Genomic DNA, 20,620 nt, shown 5'->3' with positions numbered 1-20,620 from the left:
TGCTTTATCATTTCCTAGACAGAAATGTCATTTACTTCTAGAGCCTTTTGGAGCCTTGTTTTTAAGTCTTCCATGTCATGTTAGTGAAGGGAGAGGTCTACAAAACACATATGCACAAATTCCATCACCTGCAGCATCTTAAGTGCCAAAACTACTTCATTTGTTCTAATCAAAACAAGCTTGTGAGGGAAGTCATGTATTGTCTTGAAAGAACACACCATATTCCTTTACTGCGTGAGTTTAAGTTTACTGCTGTGTGTAATTAGTTTACCCTCTCTTCTCCCACTGCCCATTCCATTTTAATATAAGAAGTCAGTTAGCAGTGATCCAGCAGGTTTTCCTTGCTTGCTGGTTTTTGTTCTTTGAAGACAGATGTATCTTTAAGTACAAATATACTGAACTTGCTAATAGATCATTAATTTATTCTAGATACAAGCTATGGGAACTCTATTTTTAAAAGTAAATTATTTTTAGGAAATGCGGTAATCAGTAAAAGCTGCAACGTTGATCAGGACATGTTAACTCATAGTATTTGTATTAGAACTTCAGCAGTGCTAGCCAGCTGTATTGTGATTTCTTCTGCAATGGCGCTATATACAATTGTGAAGTTCATGTATTCCTGAATGAACACGAGTAAGACTAATTTTCCAGTCCTCATACCATTTCTTCTTGTTATTATAATATTATTAAAGATCAGAGTTCTGTTCGTAAGCTCTGGCTTATACAGAGGATTTTAGACATACTGATAAAACATTTTTAAGTTGTTGTTATCTGAGTTTTCATGAGGATGATTTTGCATTAATGACAATTTACCCAATAAAGGTGGTAAGAACAATCTTGATACCTTAAAGACAGTATATGTCAGGGCATTCATATGTTTGTGAAAGAATTAACAAAAGTTTTTAAAATCCTGAAGCCACTATAAAGACAAGCTTTTAATTTAAGTATAAAGATAAGCTTTTAATTTAAAGTACTTTGGCACGTTGTATTTAACAGACATACAGGTTCTTTCGCTAGTTCCACAGATGAACATTTGTCCCATGGGATGTGCAACGTGCAACTGATTATGTTTTCTGAGTAGATTATGAAATTAGGCTTAAAGAAATGTAACTGAAGCTGTTCTGTATCCAATTTTAAGTTTATGAACAGTGGGCCAAATCAGACTATCATTTTGTACACAGGTTGGTCTGACAAAAGTCAGTCCCTCTGCTCAAGACTTCATGGCATAGTATGGCCCAGACTGAGATTTTATCCTGACAAACCATCTTGCCATGAAAATAGGTGGCACCCCTGATTTTGGACTTGATAAGCATGATTGGTTTGTGAAGCAATTGCTGTTCCCTCAGCCTGCTTCTGATTCTGTATGGTTTTGTCTTAACTCCAATGGGCCCAGATAAATTCCATGTGCCTGGGAGGGGATGTGGCTGCACGACTCACAGCCTTGCCAGTGGTGGCTCTCACAGTGTTGGGTTTGCTGCAAATAGAGGGTTTACTGTGTTTTCTCCAGGTTTGAAAGCTGCTTCTGAAGTTGATATCGGGGGGGGTGGGGGTGGGGGGATATATGTGTGTATTAATCTTTCGTGCTCCTTGCTTTTAAAATGTTAAATACATACTTCAGAGAGTGAAAATTGCAGAAAGGAGGAAGTGAGCTGTAGGAATAATAAGGTGACAGTAATTCCTCTGGGTGTGCACAGGCCTGTAACTCCAAGTTCAGTTTGACTGAAAATCTGAATTCAGTTTGGAATCAGTGACACGGGCTTCTCTGAAACATCCCAGAATCTCATCTCCCTATTGGCACTGCCATTCTCAAAATAATACTGCTAGTACTATTACTTTATAGCATACTGATTTGAGTAAGTTAGGGCTATCATTCATCCTTTTTTCTTTAAGAATGTATTAAATCTGACCTCTGCTATATTTTGTTTTACAGGTTCAGTGCTTCTGAAGCTTAACCTTGACTTTTTTTTTAAAAGCACAAGTAATTGGAGACCACATATTAAAAAATCAGATGCATGTTTTGTAAAATACCACTTATACAAATCTGATTTTGTTCCTAAAAATGTGCATTTTAAAACTGGGTTATATTACTGCAGTTGGTATTAATACAAGTTTGGATTCATAGGATTCTGCCACCATGTATTTTGTTACAGTTGCCTCTCTTCAGATAGCTCTACAAAGAGTAACAGGACTGCAAGATACTGTAATATAGCCAATTTTAACTCCAGGGAAATTAAGTTCCCTCTATCTTTAAAACAGTGACAAAAGCAAATGTACTATTTGAAGAGTCAGCATTTGAATAACCTTCGTTAGGTTGTTATTCAATCCAGTTTATTTTACATAGAAAAACAAAAGGACATTTTAATAATGTGGTGAAATATATGTAAGGAACTAACTTGGAGAAAGAGCTGAAAATGCTACTTGGTATTGAAATTTGTGGAATGCATTTAAGAAGAGAAATACTGAATCCATAGAGACGATTTTGGGAGAAGGCAGACGTAATTTTAAAATGTTAATAAGAGTGTGTCATTCCTTTATTCCTTTGAACATGGTGAAACTGGGAGTAGCACTGGCTTGGTCTCTGTGGGGTTTACTAGACCTGCCTTTTCCCCTCAGATTTTTTGGCAGTGATTTATTATCTGGACTAGATCCTACAGACACCTACAACTGGACACAGTTTATAACTGTCTGCTTTGAGAGTCACTATTTGCAAGGTCTGACCACAGATATCACATACTAATTATCTGATGCCTTATCAATATCTCCTGAAAAACAAAATGTAATTAAATTTAACGCCACAGTCCCCTTTTTTATGCATTCTACTCTGTATAAGCAGTAGAAAATCAATATAGTGAGAAAATCTAGTGTACAGTACAGAATAATATATTTTGCCAATGATGTACAAACAGAGCAAGGAAAAAGAAGCACATTTGTAATAGCACAAATTTACAATAATTCCACTGTTGCATTTGGAGGTGTATTTTTGAAAAAAGGGGTAGACTTTTTGATCCTGCGTCAGTGGATTTATTGCATTTTTGATCAGTTAAACTTGCTGTCTGATACGTCAGCATTTTATGCATATGTGATTGTTTTTTTCAATAACTGTACCCTTCCATATTAATTAAGGAAAAAAAAAAAAACCCAAACCTTTTGAATTAGAAAGTCCACTGCATTTCTTGCTAATTTCCTCTTCAATGCTGAAATTGCATTAATAACTTCTGATTTTGGCCAATGTATAGATTTTTGGCATATGACTGATGAATACACCATGAATACACTAGGAACCCAAGGTCAGGAGTTAAATACTCCCAGTAAAAACTCCCAGCTACTTGGTTTAATATATGGGGGAGGTGGGGAGGTCGGGAGAGAAGAACGTTACACTGCAAGAGCTGTGGACAAGTACACCCAAAACCTTGCACTGATACTGCTGGGAATTTAAAATGGGAGGAAAGTAAGCTTAAGGAACGTGTGTGTGTGGCCAAGGTGTATTTGCATTGGAAACACCAGCTTCTCTTCTCATGCGGAGAAAGTCAGTGATATTGTACAGGAAAAGCATAGAAAGAGAATCAAGCAAAATGCAAACTGTATGTAAACATGAGAAATAGAGGGGCGAAGAAAGATGAAAGCGGTCATTCAAACTGCAAACTATGGACCTCGGGCTTCTCAGATCCCAGAAAATCTCAGTTTCTCACCCAAACTGGTTCCCAGTGATAGCTTGGCGGTGTTACCTCCAGCCTCACTGCGAGCCAGTTGAGAGTCACGCTGGTAAAGGCATACTGCCTTTACAAAAAAAACCAACCCAACCAAAACTAAAGATATACCCACAAATGTGTGTTTTCTGCTGATTTGCCCCTTTCTGGTTTTCCTTCTATAGATACTGTATGTGTAGCATTCTACAAGGCATGCTGGGTAAAATATACTATGCAAATGTGTACAGTGTTGCATGCTCTGCTCTCCCTCTGCTTTTAGTGGCTTTCAAAGGAAGAAAAAAAAGTGGTGTTATTTTTGTGATCAGAATCATTTTAAAAGGACAATGCAGACTGCATGCTGATAGTATCCTCATTTCTATGGATTTGTTTTATGGAATTTAGATGTACAAAAATGAACTGCATTACAATAACTTTTCTACAATAAATGAAAAAACTACAAACCGTTTAAAAGTCTTTTAACTGCCTTTGCATTCTGCACTCAAGATTGGAAAAAGCTCAGAGCCATCACTTGAGAAACCATTCACAGCATTGCCGATAGCTTTTGGCCGATTTGTTTGCCGATAGCTTTTGGCAGCAGCTTCCCGTGTTATGGAATTTTTAGTAAAAATTAATGAGATTCTGATGAAGGAGATGCATCTGGTCTGTGAAATGAATGATGTTTATTTTTAAATCCATCTGCTCTTAAATAGCTGCAACTCCAAAGTACATAAATACATATAATATCTCACTGTTCATGAGGAAGTAAAATATTTGCAGCCAACTGCTCAGTTGAAGGATTCTCATGAACTTTAATGGTCTTTGGGTCTGGTCCTCAGTATGATCGTGAGATCATACTAATGTAAAATGGGTTCCTGGACAGAAACAAAGAGCAGAGTGATGTGAGGTATTAAGGACTGGTTATTAAAAAAATAATAAAATAATTAAATGCTGTTTATCATAGCTTGAAAAACAGAAAGCACTGAAAAATGATGCTGCTTCCAAAGGGTGAATAACAAGAGCCAGCGACGTAAGAGAAATGCTGTTATCACCAACAAAATGTGGACATACAGAGCTTATAAACTCGGTGTGGCAGCATGAGACCAGGCCAGAGCTGTGCAGAGCCCCAGCAGAGCAGTAAGGGCTCTGTGCCCAGCTGTACTGCTAGGCTCCCCTGTACAACTGCCCTGAGGAGAGCAGTGGTGGCCGCTGGCAGGGCTCAGCTATGTGTCACCCATCAGGGTGTTCAGACCTGGCAGTGCCTGCAGTAACCAGTGGCATGGTGTGCTTGTGCCTCAGCATTTCTGTCAGAAGCCTGCCTTCGAAGAACAGAAAGACTTTTCCAGGTAAGGTGCATGTTATGTGTGAATTAACATTGGCTTTTACGTATCTAATGCAGAAGCAGGGCTTTTAAAATTGTTAATTGAATTATCTTGTCTAAAGTGTTCAGAATCAGATATAAACATGCAAGTTGTAATCTAAGCTGTTAATAAAAAGCTTAAGGTCTTCTAAATAAATATAACTGAGCATGTACATATAAATGTATTCTTTTATGTGTTTTCATATGATCCAGGAAGTTAGAAGTTCATTGTCTTCTCCACATGTTCTAGTTTCTTCCATATAGAAGTATTTTCCTCTCCATTGGTGAAAGTCTGCTGTAGGCAGACAATGCGCTTCTGCAGTGTAGAAATGCTCAGATGACCCACTGAGCATTGAAACAAAATGTACATGACCTTAAAAAGGCTTTTCAGAACTCCAGGAAGAAACTGTGACTGTATTCACAATGAGCCATGCTGATTTAAGTGCTTTCTTAGAAAGCTGCTGCCAGCAATGGGAAGCCCAACATTTGTGTTAGCATGTGGAAAACCAGCAGTACAATACAGGATAAACTAGGCTGCCATACAGATGTCCTAACTGATAATTTAACAGAGGTAAAATCCTAACAATAGCTTCCTAGCCCTAAAATACACTATACATTCATTCATTTTGTAAAAACATCACTGTTTTGCAGCTGTTGTGTGCAGGCAAGCTGGTTGTAGTCCTTACATGGGATGTTACAAGGCAGGACCAAGGGGTGCTGGCTGCAGTCAATGTCCTGTCCTATACAGTCTGATGTAACTCCAGCAAGTGCTGGCAGCAGACTCTTTGAAGTTGCTTTGGTAAGACACAAGGTTTAACAAAACAAAGTAAAACTACATGGAGAAAAAAAAACCCTTGAAGCTCTTCTATTTGAAGAATCAAAGTAAATGGTTTAACTGAATTTTGCTACCTTCTCATGTATTTGTGCAGCCTGCCTAGTCCTGGAATGAACCCATGGATTTCAGGCTCACTCCGTGTTTACAACAGGAGAACTGAGAACAGAAATGAATCAAATGCATCTGAAATTCTCAGCTGAGGTACAGCAGAAAGGAGGATAATTGTCAGCTTATGAATAATTAATTCTGTTGCAGGCTGAATGCTGAACCTGGGGAAAGTATCACATTGGAGGAGCTGCTTCATTTACCTGTCAGTCACACACCATCCCTCTGACTGCAGCTCTCACACAAGAGGGACAGTTCCTGCTATATACCTTGATTTCCTTTTTGCCTTCCCCCATCAGCTTCTCCAGAGCCACTGCACCAAGCCAGCAGACATCCTTGCTTTTACTAAGAGGAATGAATAAACAAATCTTGGTAATTCCAGCAGCTGAACAATATGGCAGGGTATTTATGCATTGCACTTACACAGGATAAAGCGTTGCTACTTTTTCAACCTCATTGTGATTGTCATGTTTGAGGTTAAAAATTAGCAATGTAGTTCTAAAACAGCAGCCCCAAACCATACAGGGCAAAGAGCCTTTGTATCGTGCAAGATGCTGTTTTTTTTCACAGACTGTTGGTGGCTGTTCAGCAAACAGTGGTTTCAGAGGAACCAGGGGGTGTCTGGGCTAACCATGCTTTCCCTGTCACATTAGGTAGCTGATACTGCATCACTGTTGGCAATGCTGAAAAAGGTGTAAAGCATAAGCACCATGGACAATAATACATTATATCTAGTTATTTTAAACCTGGATGACTACAGATCCATTACTAGTGCACTGCATTATTTATTTTTATCCTGTTAAAGGCGTAACATGCCAGTTTGTTATCAGGATATTTTTCAACTGTTATGGATCATATATTCCCTTTCACTGCCACAGAAAGCATTAAAGCTTGCAGGCACAGACAGAAACTCAGATTACTACTGGCCTTGCTACTTTGAGTATAGGCCAGTATTGCAGCAGGGAAAATAAAAGCAAGAAGGCACAATCAGAATAAAAGCTGGTAGAAGGAAAGAAGCAAAAAACTCTGAAATTAGAAAGTTAAATCATATCAGAGGTGGGGCAGAAGCCATGTGAGAAGGTGAAAGCAGCATACCAGGTAGCCAGTAAGGAAGGTGGAGATAGAACTGAGGGCAGAATTGTGTCAGCTTGCAAAGGAGCAGGGGAAAAAACAGCCAGTGGTAAGGGCCTCTGTGGACAGGAAAAGGTAGGCTGTGGTGCAGGTGAGATGGCAGTACGTAATGAAGACCAAAGCCATTAACATGTACTAGCAACGATGGGAAGTTATGTTACAGAACACTCATCATTATGAGGAACACAAGCATGCTCAGAGGACTTTAGGCAAGGAGCTTCTCTGTACCAAGTAACACATTCCATCCCAAAACGAGCTTCCCCATGTTGAGATGGAGGCTTCTCCATCCCAGCTAGGGACAGAGCACAACTCCAAGGCTAGCCCAGTTGCCACTTGGCTATCAACAAAGAACTGCATGTGATTGCTGTGGTGATAAGCAAAGCCTCCAAACCCTGATCTTCAGAACATGCCTTTTGAACATAAAAACAGGCTTTCCGCCAGTTTCACTCTTCCACATTATCTCCCAAAGTTGTATTTGCTCTTTCATGTAAGTGCAGGCCTGGCTTCTCCTTACCATGCCCGTCAGTGTTGTTTAAAATGAAGATGTGCCCAACAGCTGTACAGCCTACCCTTGGCTCCCTGGAGCATGAATACTAGTGCTAGAAATACCTGTTGTTCAAATTCACACCCACCACTGGTGTCACAAGACAAACATGACTGACCCACGTACAATTGTTTGTACAGCAGCTAATGAAGACCTTGGGGCTGAAATGAACGGGCTACAGGACAGCTTTACACGAGTGTAACACCATGGTGCTCCTGTTAAAAGCATTGTTCTGGTCAAGGATAAAATTAAATTGCAGCAATCACCCCATGTCTTGTCTCTAGCATATCACGTGCAGGCACTAAAAACCTATTTATGAAAGGGTTAGAGAAAAAAATCATAAAATCGATTAGGTTGGAAAAGCCCTTTAAGATGTCCAACTGTAAACCCCAGCACAACCAAGCGCACCACCATCCCTGCGGCTTTAAACGCTGCGGCAGGTCTGGACACAGGGGTTTATCTCTGAGATGGGCCGGATGCTTTGAAAGACCGTAAGCAGCGACGCCAACTCTGCGCTCCCGCCGCTACTGAGCACCAACCCCGTCACACACAGCCCAGCCCTCACTACACACCGCTAAGGCGGAGTCACGTAATGGCGGCCTGCGCAGTTGCTCCGCCCCCGCTACGTCACGTCGCAGCGACGCGCCCGCCCCCGCCTCCTCCGTCCCTACGGTGGCCGCAGGGTCCCTGGTGGCTGTGCGTCGTGTCGCGTCGCTCTCACCGCTCCGCGGCCGGCCCGGACAGGCGGTGAGGCGAGAGGAGCGGGGCGGCGGCGATGTCCGAGAGTGAGCAGGCCCGGCGAGGCCCTAGCCCGCCTTTCCGCCGGCAAACTGGGCTCTGGGCCGGGCCCTGAGCCGCCCGCGGCCCGGGAGCGGGGTAAGCCCGCGGTAGGTGCTGAGGAGCCGGCGAGGCCCGGAGCTGCCCCGGCTGAGGATGGGGATTCTCTTCACCAGGATCTGGAGGCTGTTCAACCATCAGGGTGAGGGCGAGGCGGCGGCCCGCGGACGTGTCGGGGCGCGCAGGTGCCGGGCCGGGCCCGCTCGCGGCAGATCCTCGCTGCCTGTGCACCCGCTGTGGGGCGGCGGGAGGGGACGAGGAGGCTGCGGTGGGGAATAGGGGGTGGGGGGAGCCCGCCTCAGTAAACTGGCGCAACTTTGGGTACCGAGGTTAAAGGGCGAGCTGACGGCGTTTCTCTGGCACTGGTCGTTGTGGCTGGCGGACGAGATGAAGCCAGAAGAGTTGGGGGGGGGTTAACCTTTCTGTCCTTTCTAAGTCAATGCAAAGCTCATTTCCTGAAAGGTGGACGTTAAATTATTAATGTGAGCCGAATAGAATACAGCTGTGTTGCATTGTAGTGTGTAGTTCCATCTTGTCGTCTGCAGAGTACGCTTTACTAACACTTTTAAGTTACAAACCTCGATAGCTGGCAAAATTGCTCATTTATGGAGTAAATGTTATTTATAACTTCAGATTTGTAATGCTTGTCGCCTTACAGTTAGGTTCTAATGAGAGTTGTAACTGACTGTAGAACATATTGCTGACGCTCTTACTCCCGTTGATAAGGTCTTTTGAATTTGTTTATGAGTGAATTTAAATGCTGTGCACATGAATGTTGAATGTCCCAGTTATGTGCCCATTGACACCTAGTGCAAATACAAAACAGTATTTTTGTCTTGTAGCATCCAGCCCCACCTCAGATCTTCTTTTCCACCGATTTCCTAACGTCCACTATGCTGGCAACATCACACCAGAAACAAAAGTTCCTAGTTATGTGGGGTCAGGTAAGCAGATATTTTTACAATATTGTGCAGTTATGCAAAGTTATTAAAACTGGAGTTTTTACTGACAGTGTATAAGACAACTCTGCAAAACCACACAATATTGATAAAATAAAAACTGAGAAAACCCCACTTACCTGACCCTTATCCCCTCCCTCCGTGATGAGTCAGTGTGAGTGTACTTTGCTAACAGAAGGAATTCTTCCTTGTTTGCCCGAAGCTTGGGCACATTTGTAATGAGTTTTTTGTTGCCCTTGTGGACCACTGGGGAGGTAGGAAAAAAACCAGCTTCTCACAAAACTTTTCCTTGCATTCTGTCCAGTTGAAGCCAAGGTTATTTGTGCAAGTAAAGGTTGTATAATACGGCTGAGGGCTGGCAGTGCTCAATTGTCCTGGATATCGTAAATTCGTGCTTGATAACACCCAGCTGTAAAAATCAAATTTAGTTTTGTGATGTATAGGAAAGAAGGTGCTGAATAGAAGCAGTAATTGATTCAAGCACTGAGCTCCAAACTGTGTCTGCAGAAGTGAGAGTAGTTTTGTGTTGTACTTGTTGGTTCATCTAAAACTAAATTGTGTGGATGCATACTGTAAAGTATTTGTAGGCAAATCTGTTCTCCAGGTTCCAAACCTGCTAGAAGAGGACACGAACGCTTACAGTGTAAATCGATGTTGCTGTGGTTTTAAGCAACTCTTTGCAAAGAGATTAAGATGTTGCAGGCCATAATAAAGGTCTAGACTTGGAAATGAACGTTTAACATGTTACATTTTACATTTAACATGTTACAGTTTTAACATGAAATTTAACATTTAACATGTTGTCCTGGTAAGGATGTGTTCTGAAGAGCTGCTGTGGTTGGGGGAGTCTGCACAAATGTGTAGAAGATTGGGAAAGGATTCTAAAGTGAGATTGCCCTAGCATGTTAGAGGAGGAAAAAAATCCACAATCAGAAATTGTGCCTGTAGATACTCAGATGTGGAAAATTTGACAATCACTTAATTGCTCGGAACAGTACATGGGTTTGTACGCCTCCACAAATAAACTCTTACATATGGCCTGTGAAATGTGGCACCTGAAGTTTGGCAGTGTTTGCTTAGGAAATCAGTCTCAAATGCAACACTAACTTTGTTTCATGGCATAGTTGTTATTGTGGTAGCAAAGTTAACTATGTGACTTACTGGTGATATTTTTATTTCAGAGCACAAAGTAATCATTGTTGGTCTGGATAATGCAGGAAAAACGACCATTCTTTATCAATTGTAAGTATGAACTGCTGCTGATATTTCATGTATTTAAAGGTGTGCGTTGTATATATTACTGTGGCTTGTGGTCACTGCTTTCCTTGTAAGTTTTACTTTGAAAGCATCACAGTGAAGATTACTGAACAGTTATAGGAGGCAGTGGATCAGAGCACGTGTTTTAGAGTTTGTAAAGGTCTGTAGTTTGCCTGGTGTATGAATAAGGTTTTGTTCAGAGCTTTTGTTTATCACATTATGTTGCTATTATCACTTAATCACAGCTGCCTTTGTTGTCACAGTGTAGGCTGTTTGCCAGCTCCATAAAATATTGAGGGTTAGCCACAAGACAATGCTGCTAAACTGATCCATGCCATAGCATGTAAATACTCAACAAATTGTAAGTAGCAAAGCCAGAGAAGCCTGACTTCTCCCTGCTATGACTTGTGTCCTCTGTGCCAAGATGTACTTTGATGTCATATGTGGTACAGGGGGAAGGAGGAGGGCTGACCACTGGCTGAAGCTAGGACAACACAGCTCAATGGTTGCTGGCAGCCCATCCTGTGATGCAGTTTCTGCCTTTAATAGTGGCACTGACTTGTGTTTGTCTTGCATTAATCTTGCTACTGGTTTACATGAAACTTGTATGAGCTTCATTATCTCTGGTCCTCAACTGCATTTTGATAAAAGGGAACAAATTTGTACACAGACTCAGAAGCTTCTAGGTGGGACAGGCAGCTCAAGATCTGTTTATATTAGAAACAGATTTGTGATTTCTTGCACGAAGTAGTCTGATATTAAAAAGTGTCTCTGAGTCAGTATCAGAAATAATTCCTCTTAAGTGTTATGGACATACTGGTCCAATCCTACACTTAAAAATATGCTTACTTAAAATGTTTTGACAAATTATGGTCTGCTTTTTGTTTGCTGAAAGATGAAGCTCATGCAGCATTTCCATCCATGTATAACCTAGCATACTCTGCAGAGAAAGTGAAAAGATGAAGGTGGTTGTAGTTACTTAAATCGTGAGTGAGAGATTTTAAAAAGCATAAATAGAATGAAGAATATTTTTCAGGACTAGTAACTGCTGCATTTGAGGGCCATCCTTGGTGCATTTTAATGCTGCCTGTGTCTTTCCACTTCCTCCACAAATGTCTCATGATTCTTCTCATCTCTCTTATTTCTGCAGTCTCAGTATTTTTATTTTCCCTTTTGTTCAGTGGGTCTTTATATGCTTTCTTTTCCCTTATGTCTGTTTTAGCTACACAGGACTTCCCCTTCTGTTCGTGTATTCCTCTTCCCATTTGCTGCTTTGACAGAGCTCTGTATGAGTACTGTCCTGTGTTCCTGCTGCTTGACTCCTCCTGAAACCTTACCTCTATCTTTGCATGTCCCATTATTTTCTTCTTACCCTTTCTTCATAGTAAATAGGTGTTCTGAGCATGAATGAATTTTAGTGAGAGATGGACCAAGACAACTAGTAGGATTAGGATAACTAGTGCACTAGCCATTCCTTGGATGATGTGGAGGGTCACAGCAGATGTTGGAGTGGTGATTCTTCTAACAGATTATGGCAGCTTCACAGACACTTAATTTCTTCCCATTCTTGTACTTGGATATCCTCCTTTCCCTCAGGTAGCAGGAGGATTTTGTGATCAGGTGTCAACAGACGCCATTAAGCTTCAAGTTCACCTTGTTTCAATGGGAAGAGGGGGAAAAATCTGCCTATCATATTTCACCCTGCAAGATGCCAACAAGTTGAATGAGAAAGGCTGAAGGTTCAGTCAAGGAAAGGGGATTAATGACACATCTCTTCCAAGCATTAAAAGAACTCTGCCAAAACCTGGGATTTATTTTTGTTTGGTTTTGGGGATTGGTTTTTTTTGTTGTTCTTTTTTTAACATGAAATCAGCTACAGTTATCATCTTGTACCATTTTTATCCTATGGTTTGTTCTTCTTTCTTTCGTGTAGTTGCCTTCAAACGTGTGTGGTGAGAGAGTTTTTTGTTATTTTTACTAAGATGACCCTTGCTAAGGCACTGGGTAACTGAGATTCCTTTTCAGAACACTGGACCATCCCTTTCTCTCCTTGGTTCTCTGTTTTCTCTTCAAGAAGTATTCCATCACTGTTACAAGTCTCAAATTGCTGTCACTATAACAAAAAGCTTTCCTAAAGCTTCAAAGACATGCTCATGTAAAATGAAAAAATATATCTGGATTATCAGAGGAACAAATGATGAAGTTCTTTCAAAATAGCTGACATTTTTCTTGAAGCTACTTTTATGGTTTTTATATTTAAATAATTTGAACTTTAGGAGTGCCCAGGGTGCACATTTGTTTATTACTATTGATATGAAACTAGTGGCTTAATGACAAAGTTGCAGTTAGTATCTCTAAAACAATATGTTTGAAATATGTAATGTCTGAATTTGTTTCCAGAAAGTAGTGTTATTTAACTGCATTGAAGGGAGAAGAGAAGGAAGTTTGGACATAAAGCAACTGAATTGTGAAAGACGTATGCTCTTAGTGGCTTACGCTGGAAGGAAAGCAAGATGTAGTGTGTTTGATGAAGCTGGATGATGAGTTGTTTTTCTGCAACCTTGGAAATCTTGTGGCTTAACCGCACTCTTGAAGCAAAACAACTGCTCTCTCCCATGCATGCCAAAATCAGCCTGGAAAAAGAAAAACTGACTGCTTAAAGCAGCTTCTGAAGCAAATATTTTCTCAGCTTTATGATCTAATTAATTACAATTTTATTTGGGAATGTTTTCTCAGCTCTGTAATTTGATTATTATATAGTTCACTGAGTCCTTTTTTATTGCTACTGAGTTTTGCCTTTCACCGTTATACCTTGTCCAGTTTGCTGCATAAGAATTGTTTTCTGTAGCTTTCCCATGAAGTTTTCTACCCTGAAATAACCATCAAGTTTATTGTTTATAGAAGCAGGTTGATTTGGAGTCCTGAGTTACTTGATAATGCAGGTAACTTCCCAGTTCTCATGGTTTCTCACCAGCTTGCACTTTTCTCTCTGCAGCTCCATGAATGAAGTGGTGCATACCTCACCCACTATAGGGAGTAACGTGGAAGAGATAGTGGTTAACAACACACGCTTTCTGATGTGGGATATCGGAGGGCAGGAGTCTCTTCGGTCTTCATGGAACACCTACTATACAAACACTGAGGTGAGAATGAGCACCTTACCAGAAGACTTAGTCTCAGTACTGCTGGTGGAGGGAGCACACAGTACCCGAAATGGGTACCAGAGACACTTCCAGAGGCCTGTTATGACTGTGCAGTGAATGTTACTATACCTGCCTCAGGGCACCTCCTGTTTTGATGTCCTGCTAAGTCTCCTCCTTAGCAGGTTGTTGTATGACACATGCTTTTATATTTCTTACATAAGATGCATAATACAGAGTTGCAATGAAAACCAATTTGTCTGCAAGGATTCTGTGTCTGGGCATCTGTGGCCTTAGGGCAGGATCTCAGTTTGTCTTAGTATTGCAGATGCCTATGGTTACAGGTCCCTTCTCATGTGGGGACTCCTCTATTTCTGTAGCAGGTACTCTAAAGCCCCTCTAACCCCTCAGGAGTAAGACTGAAAGCCTAAAAGTTTTCTTCCAAGACTGAGTTCTGTTGTGAAAACTTCCATAATCAGTTTACTTAAGTGCCCCCAAGAACTTTCAGAACTTTTTAGCAGTGAAGTTGCAGCATACATACTTGATTAAAGTAATGATTTCAGTCAAGGTTTCCTGTGTGTTATCAAATGTGGGGTTTTAATCTTTTTTAATAGTAATCAATTTTTGCTGTGCTTATCTATAAGAGATGTATGATGTGTATGTGCATGTATGCTCTTGAAGTATGGAGCTTATTGGGGTTTTATAAATAAATGTCTATTTGCATGTTAGTGTTTGAAGTAGAGAGAGAAAGCCAGTACAGCTTACATTTTAAAGGCTGCAGCAAATTACCTGAGGGATCTGAGATGCTACCTCAGTTAGGCTAAGCAAAGAACTCTTGAATTACAGAGAAACTCTTGCTTTTGGTGTAAGTTTTTCACATGGAAATAAAAATGGAAAGTCAAAATATGTGTCAGAGCTACATTTGTATACAAACCATGGCATAAGTTGTAAACTATGCCAGTGCTGGAAAAAGCATATCTGATATAGGATGATACGTGATGGTCCAGATGATATCTGTCTGGACAGTGGGTTAAGAGCATTAATCTGTTCTGCTGACAAGTGTGTGGCCAGAATGACAGAGTTTGTTCTTTTACTAATAACTTTTCACTTTTTAAAGTTTGTGATAGTTGTTGTGGACAGCACAGACAGAGAGAGAATTTCTGTGACTAAAGAAGAACTGTATAAAATGTTAGCACATGAGGTGAGTAGACCTTGTGTTTTCTTTGGTTTAATATTTATTGTGGGTAAGGTCTTCCAGCTGTGGGTAGTGCTGGATCAGAGCTGTCCTCTTCCTGCTAGAGGAAGGATCAGAGCTGTTGTCTTCCTGCTTATCTATTGTCAAGCTCCCAGTAAAGCTGTAAATTAATTCCAAATTACTGAAAAGAGCTCCCACAAAAGCAGCTTTTCAATTCCTGAGTGCTTCTGAAACAGAAGTTAGGACCCATAAATGACCTTTGTGTTTCTTATACTTCAACCTCTGTTAGTATCTGAATGAGATAGTTTAAGAAACCCCATTATTGCCTCCAGCAATTTATTTACTATTTTTGATAATTTTATGGTTGCTTAATGTTTTCTGTTTTCGCAGTGGAGCAGGTACAGCCTTAATAATACCTCTTTTAGCAACCAGCTATAAAACTGAAGAAACGGCCTGCCTTATGGCTATTGTAGCCATCATTCTATGTGTAATTGGAATTACAGAATTTTAGAGTATAATTTGCTATCTGATAAAGAACCTCTTTAAAATTGAGCCCTGTGTCATGTCTAAAACTGAGCTGTCAGAGTCCGATTCAAAAATTCTGGACTAATGTGTAAACCAAGGAATACCTATTGTGTGACCTGGGTGTCCTGAAGAATTCAATCTGTGCAGTGCAGCAGGACTGGAGCCCTGATTTTTTGCTGAAGATGTTTAGATAAGCTTGACTGTTGCTGAGACAAGTTTAGTGCAAACTGGATCAGTTTGTATGAGATAACATGGAGGACATTGAGCTTCCAAATTCAAGTGTCAGAATACAAAGATGTGCATAAATTGATGGCATTATATCCCAAAATAGTACATCTGTATTTAAAATATAGCCACTGTTTAGTGGACTTCAGCAAGGGCAAAGACTGTTTATGTATTTCTTCTGAGTGATTATGGTCATCTAAAGAGAAGAAACAAGTGCTTTCCCAAGTGTCTGGAATTTCTCATTTTTGGTGTTTAAATTAAAATTGTGTTTAATATAATTCTAATAAAGTAGGTGTGGCTTTCTTGGTTCTGTTGGAGTGTGGCCTGAGGAGAACATTGCCATTGGGTCTGCTGCTGTCAGAATTAGAATTTGAGATGTGCTCTTCAATCTGCAGTTGCTAAACAAATTCTGAATCTTCTGTTTTGTAATCTATATAAGAAGATGCAGAAGTTTTTAATTAACTGGATTTGAAATGAGAAGTCAAACTAAGCAGCATGGATGCCCTTACTTTGTGTTGGGAGTCTATTTCTGTGCTCCAGAAGCACTCATCTAACAAACAATAAATGTGCCCATTGTTTTACAACAGGATGTTTTCAAGTATATTCTGCTAACTCTCCAGATGCTCTGACATTTGAATAAAGCCACAATGCATATAAGCTAAGATGAAAGTCAAATATTTATTTAGAATAGCTTTTCCTTTCAGTCCTTGAAAAGCTTTTATTTCTGCTAACCAGTTCAGCTGAATTTCTGTTAAGGCAAAATTGAGTTGCCTGGGTCAGTTCCTACTATTTTCTGGACCAGTAGATTGTTTGGGAATTTTACTGGTTGTAAAAATGAGCGTGCCTGATAGGCATTTAAGTGAATGACTTGACTTGGCTTTCTGGGAAGACCTTTCTACTTTCAGAGGGACAGGTTTTCAATAGTACATGCCTGTATCAGTGTAATTTCAAGTAGCTTGAGATTAGATAAGCTTGTCCATGCAGTCACAGTTCTCTAAATTGTTCATACTGATGTTTAAAATATTACATGTGCCTTACAGAGAAGTTTTTTGTAGTGCACTTGTTCATGTAGATGTCTGTCCTTTGATTCTAAAGCAGTGTAAGTGATGATTTTCTACAAATACTGTTATCCTCTAAATAAAATATTACTGCATCTTGCTTTACTCTGTCAGGGACAGTCTTAATGCTTCTTAATGAGTGGGATTAACGAGTGGGCAAGGTTTTACCAGTGCTTAAAAAGTTCTGCTGTGGTAACCTACTCTTGCCCCGTGTAAGAACTGCTGCACAGTCTAGTATTTTGGTACTAAAACCAATCATAACAGTATTGGTAATACATCAAAATGTGGTATGTACATAAAAGCCAGACTCAGGAGAATGCAGTGCTTGGGATGGATACACAGGCAGGAATGACCTGCAAGGCCAGGGTTAAATGTGAGGCCTTGACTGGTGTGTGGCGTTAGTGCAGCTGCATGCATACAGCGATACAGCATGCCTTTGATCACCCTGGACCAAAATTTGACATTTGGTCTGCTGGATCAAAGGATTTTCTGAAGTTACGTGTCACTCAGCCTGCAGCATTTTATAGTTTAGGGCTTTTTTGCTAGGGCTTAAGGTCCTCAACTTTGGCATCACATCTTTTGCCTCTTGAGAGAGGCAAAATTGGTAATTTTAAGAGAGAGGTGGTTGGTAATAATTTTAATTTTTTTTTCTTTCTCCATAGGATTTAAAAAAAGCAGGTTTGCTGATCTTTGCTAACAAGCAGGATGTCAAAGAGTGTATGACAGTAGCTGAAATATCTCAGTTTCTGAAATTGACTTCAATTAAGGATCACCAGTGGCACATTCAGGCATGCTGTGCTCTAACTGGAGAGGGGTAAGAGGTATTCTTGTCTATAGGAGGAGAATCTTGAATCATTTTGTATTTTTATTGTGGTGTTTGGTTTTAACACACATTCTTCCCCTGTCAGTAATAATCTTGCGTGGTAATCTTGTTTTTTTTTCTGAGCTCAGAACATACTGACTTAGGATCAACATGATCTGAAAACCAACTTTCACATCAAATCCACAGTGCTGTCTCACAGTGATGATTTTTTATGATTTGGGCCTAATGAGGGTGGGGGTGGGAAAGACCTATAATCTGTTCTGGTGTATTAAGAATAATCATAATTAGAGATCACGTCAGTGTATGTCTTGAAGTGCTGGCATCTGAAGTCTCGCAAGCATAGATCGCATAGTAAAATCTAGGAAATGCTGCACTCATAGTAGATTGTTTCTGAAAATTATTTCTTCAGTGAGAATTAGAGAGTTCTGGGGAAGAATTTAAGTTGGTGCTGTGGACTTAATCTTTGAAGTTTGTCCGAGAAATGTATGTATTCCCTAAAAATTCTCTCTTTTGTTTGCAGACTGTGCCAAGGACTTGAATGGATGATGTCAAGACTTAAGATCAGATGATTTTTAATGACCTCTTTGCACAGACATTGCTTAAAAAGAGCTGTACCCAGGATTACCTTCACAGTGGCAGAATTAATGGGTTAAATGTATTTATACTGAATTGACTTCAACTTTATTTTCTACATAGATGCACACACACATACCTGTATATAAATTAAGACCATTCAGCAAAAGAAAGATGCGGTTATTGCTCCAGTTTGATTTCTGGTTTGTTTTCCTCTGAAGATGCGTTAAAAGCTCTGATCAACCTTCTTTGCAAGATACAGCCACTTGGAATAGTCCAATGTTGAGCGTGGCGAAGATGAAGTGAGAGGAAGGAGCTTTTAATTTTGTGTTTTATTATTCCATTGTAGTCCTCTCAAAGATGTTGGCTTCATTATTCCAGTAAATTAGCAAGCAAATCAATGGCATAGATATTAACTTTCCAGTATTTTTAAGGTTACTGATGTTACAAATGCAAAATATTTTCCTGTATGTGTACTGTACATATTTGTGTATATTTATACCTCAATTTTAGGTTAATTGCAATCTGTTCAGACCAGTGTGTAAAGCTGAATCAGTATGTTGACAGTAATACTAATATTTGACATTGCCAACATGTCACAAGTTCTTTTCCTTTGTTATCTGTATGGCTGTAGCATCCATCAGACAGTTGGCTCACCACAACTTTATAAAGAAAACTCTCTCATAAGACCGTTGCTTGTTTTTCACATGATTTTTCAGTTAGGGAGGCTGCTGTAATGGATTGGGGCATATAGACTCTGAGCTGCGAGTTACAGTGTTGGCAAACAGTGAACATTTGCCAAAGAGTTTAAAATGAAAGGGGGGGGGGTCTTTTTTCTTTTTTTTTTTTCCTGTGGTAGTGATAATTGGATTCGGTGATTCCAAAAAATGTGTGTCATGCTGTCCTGTTGCTGTCCTGTGGTACTGCTGCTCTTTTTTTGCAGTTTTGGTCATTTATGATTGAAGTCTAGTAGGAGTACCTTGAGCTGTCATAAAGGGAAAAATGTCATTAGTTTTTTTTTCTTAACCAAAGAAGAGGCACAAAGGCGCAAAAGTATGTTTAAAAGTACCACTGGAATCTTATAAACCAAGTCGCATTCTGTATTAAGTATTTTTCAGAGGAAGGCATGCTTTTCTTTTATAGCATAAAATGTATATATATATCTATATGCAATGGATGGAACTGGGATGTGGAACAAAACAGATGACACTACTTGAAAAGTTGTAAGTGACCCATTCATTGTGTTCCCGCAGAAGTTCCAGGGCAGTACTTCTTGAAAATAAAACTCTCTTGTGTGGTCCCCAGGTGAGTTACAAAGAAGCATCAGAGCACTATGTGGTTATCTTTTCTTCCTGTAGGACCTGATGGGACGATGTTCATAGGAAGTTGTTTAGAATTCCTTTTTTAAAGGATACAGGCTTTTCAGTGGGATGGGAGTTTGGTGGTTTGAAATGTTACCAGTATGTTACCAGGTGCACATAGCCTTAACCATAGGCTTTTTTATGTTGGAGATGGATGTTTGGGGAATGTAGCAAAATGAAATAAAACGTTGTTTAAAACGTCCTTCCCTTTGCTCACACATCTGATAAGGATGGAAAAGACATTTTAAAGAAAAAGCTTAGTTTGAACTTTTTAAGGTGCTTATGTTTGGTTATGGGATAATACAGTCAGTGCACCTGCTTTCTCATTTGCCTCCTTTGCTGCAGATCATGTGGGGAATTTGTGGGGAAAAGAAGGGAGGCCATTTCAAAAGTTTCTGTTTAACAAAGGCAGGTAAAGAACTTAACTTTCTAATATATTTATCTCTATGATGCTCACTGGCTAGGGAATCTGTTGTCTTTGGCAAACATTTTAACGTGTACATGCATATATTTATAGTGCATGCACATAGATATTGGTATTTAACTGGTGTATTGCAAAATGTATAAATGTTTGAAGAAATAATTTAATGCAAAGACTTTCTCAGTTTATCTGATAGCATCTTCAAGAAACGAGCTGTGTGCACACTTGCATATGAAATGGAATTGTACGTTTTCTAGTCTTAAAAAAGAAAAAGCAGACTTGCTTATAAACCTAAGTGTTTGTTTTTTGAGTCTTATGTCTTCCCTTTCATCGCTTTAAAATACTTTACTTTAGTAGTGTTAAATACTGCATACTTCTGTCTGAATCATAGAATCACAGAATGGTTTGGGTTGTAAGGGGCCTTAAAGACCATCTAGTTCAGCTCCCCTTCTATGGACAGGGACACGTTTCACTAGACCAGGTTGCTCAAAGCCCCATCCAGTCTGCATCCAGTCTGCACAGGTTGTGTGTGTTGAGTTTTTGTTTTTAAGAAAATGAGTTACTGGAAGAAAAATCATGAAGCAGTAT

The 20,620-nt window shown here is 39.9% G+C and overlaps 1 protein-coding gene and 1 long non-coding RNA gene across 5 annotated transcripts; one reads left to right on the top strand and one right to left on the bottom strand.

Annotated features, from left to right (window-relative positions):
• Nucleotides 1–5,091: 5,091 nt before the first annotated feature.
• Nucleotides 5,092–8,461, bottom strand: LOC133217917 (uncharacterized). 3 transcript variants are annotated; one of them, XR_009727002.1, is made up of 3 exons: nt 8,330–8,461; nt 6,187–6,328; nt 5,092–5,388 (listed from the first exon to the last, which is right to left on the bottom strand). It is a non-coding gene; the product is annotated as an uncharacterized LOC133217917 (long non-coding RNA). The 3 variants fall into 3 exon arrangements; XR_009727003.1 differs by lacking the exon at nt 8,330–8,461 and adding an exon at nt 8,231–8,311; XR_009727004.1 differs by lacking the exon at nt 8,330–8,461 and adding an exon at nt 8,070–8,172.
• Nucleotides 8,326–20,327, top strand: ARL5A (ADP ribosylation factor like GTPase 5A). Of its 2 annotated transcripts, XM_061363751.1 has the most exons (7): nt 8,326–8,637; nt 9,338–9,439; nt 10,636–10,696; nt 13,707–13,854; nt 14,969–15,052; nt 17,517–17,668; nt 18,198–20,327. In XM_061363751.1, the coding sequence occupies exons 1-7, from the start codon at nt 8,592–8,594 to the stop codon at nt 18,244–18,246; spliced, it is 642 nt and encodes a 213-aa protein (XP_061219735.1). In that variant the 5' UTR covers nt 8,326–8,591; the 3' UTR covers nt 18,247–20,327. The 2 variants fall into 2 exon arrangements, with proteins under 2 accessions (XP_061219735.1, XP_061219736.1); XM_061363752.1 differs by lacking the exon at nt 9,338–9,439.
• The last annotated feature ends 293 nt before the right edge of the window (nt 20,328–20,620 follow it).

Source organism: Neopsephotus bourkii, unplaced genomic scaffold (genome assembly GCF_033783945.1).
Source record: "Neopsephotus bourkii isolate Nb327-2 ecotype Australia unplaced genomic scaffold, CSIRO-AGI_Nbou_v1 NB_1181, whole genome shotgun sequence".
NCBI lineage: Eukaryota > Metazoa > Chordata > Aves > Psittaciformes > Psittacidae > Neopsephotus > Neopsephotus bourkii.
This window is presented reverse-complemented; position numbering and strand designations above follow the sequence as displayed.

Bases quoted from the DNA above. Each gene is read 5' to 3' on its own strand.
- ARL5A (XM_061363751.1), top strand. From the start codon at position 8,592: ATGGGGATTCTCTTCACCAGGATCTGGAGGCTGTTCAACCATCAGG. The intron at 10,697-13,706 runs GTAAGTATGAAC...TTCTCTCTGCAG, and splicing joins ACGACCATTCTTTATCAATT to CTCCATGAATGAAGTGGTGC. The intron at 17,669-18,197 runs GTAAGAGGTATT...TTTTGTTTGCAG, and splicing joins TGTGCTCTAACTGGAGAGGG to ACTGTGCCAAGGACTTGAAT.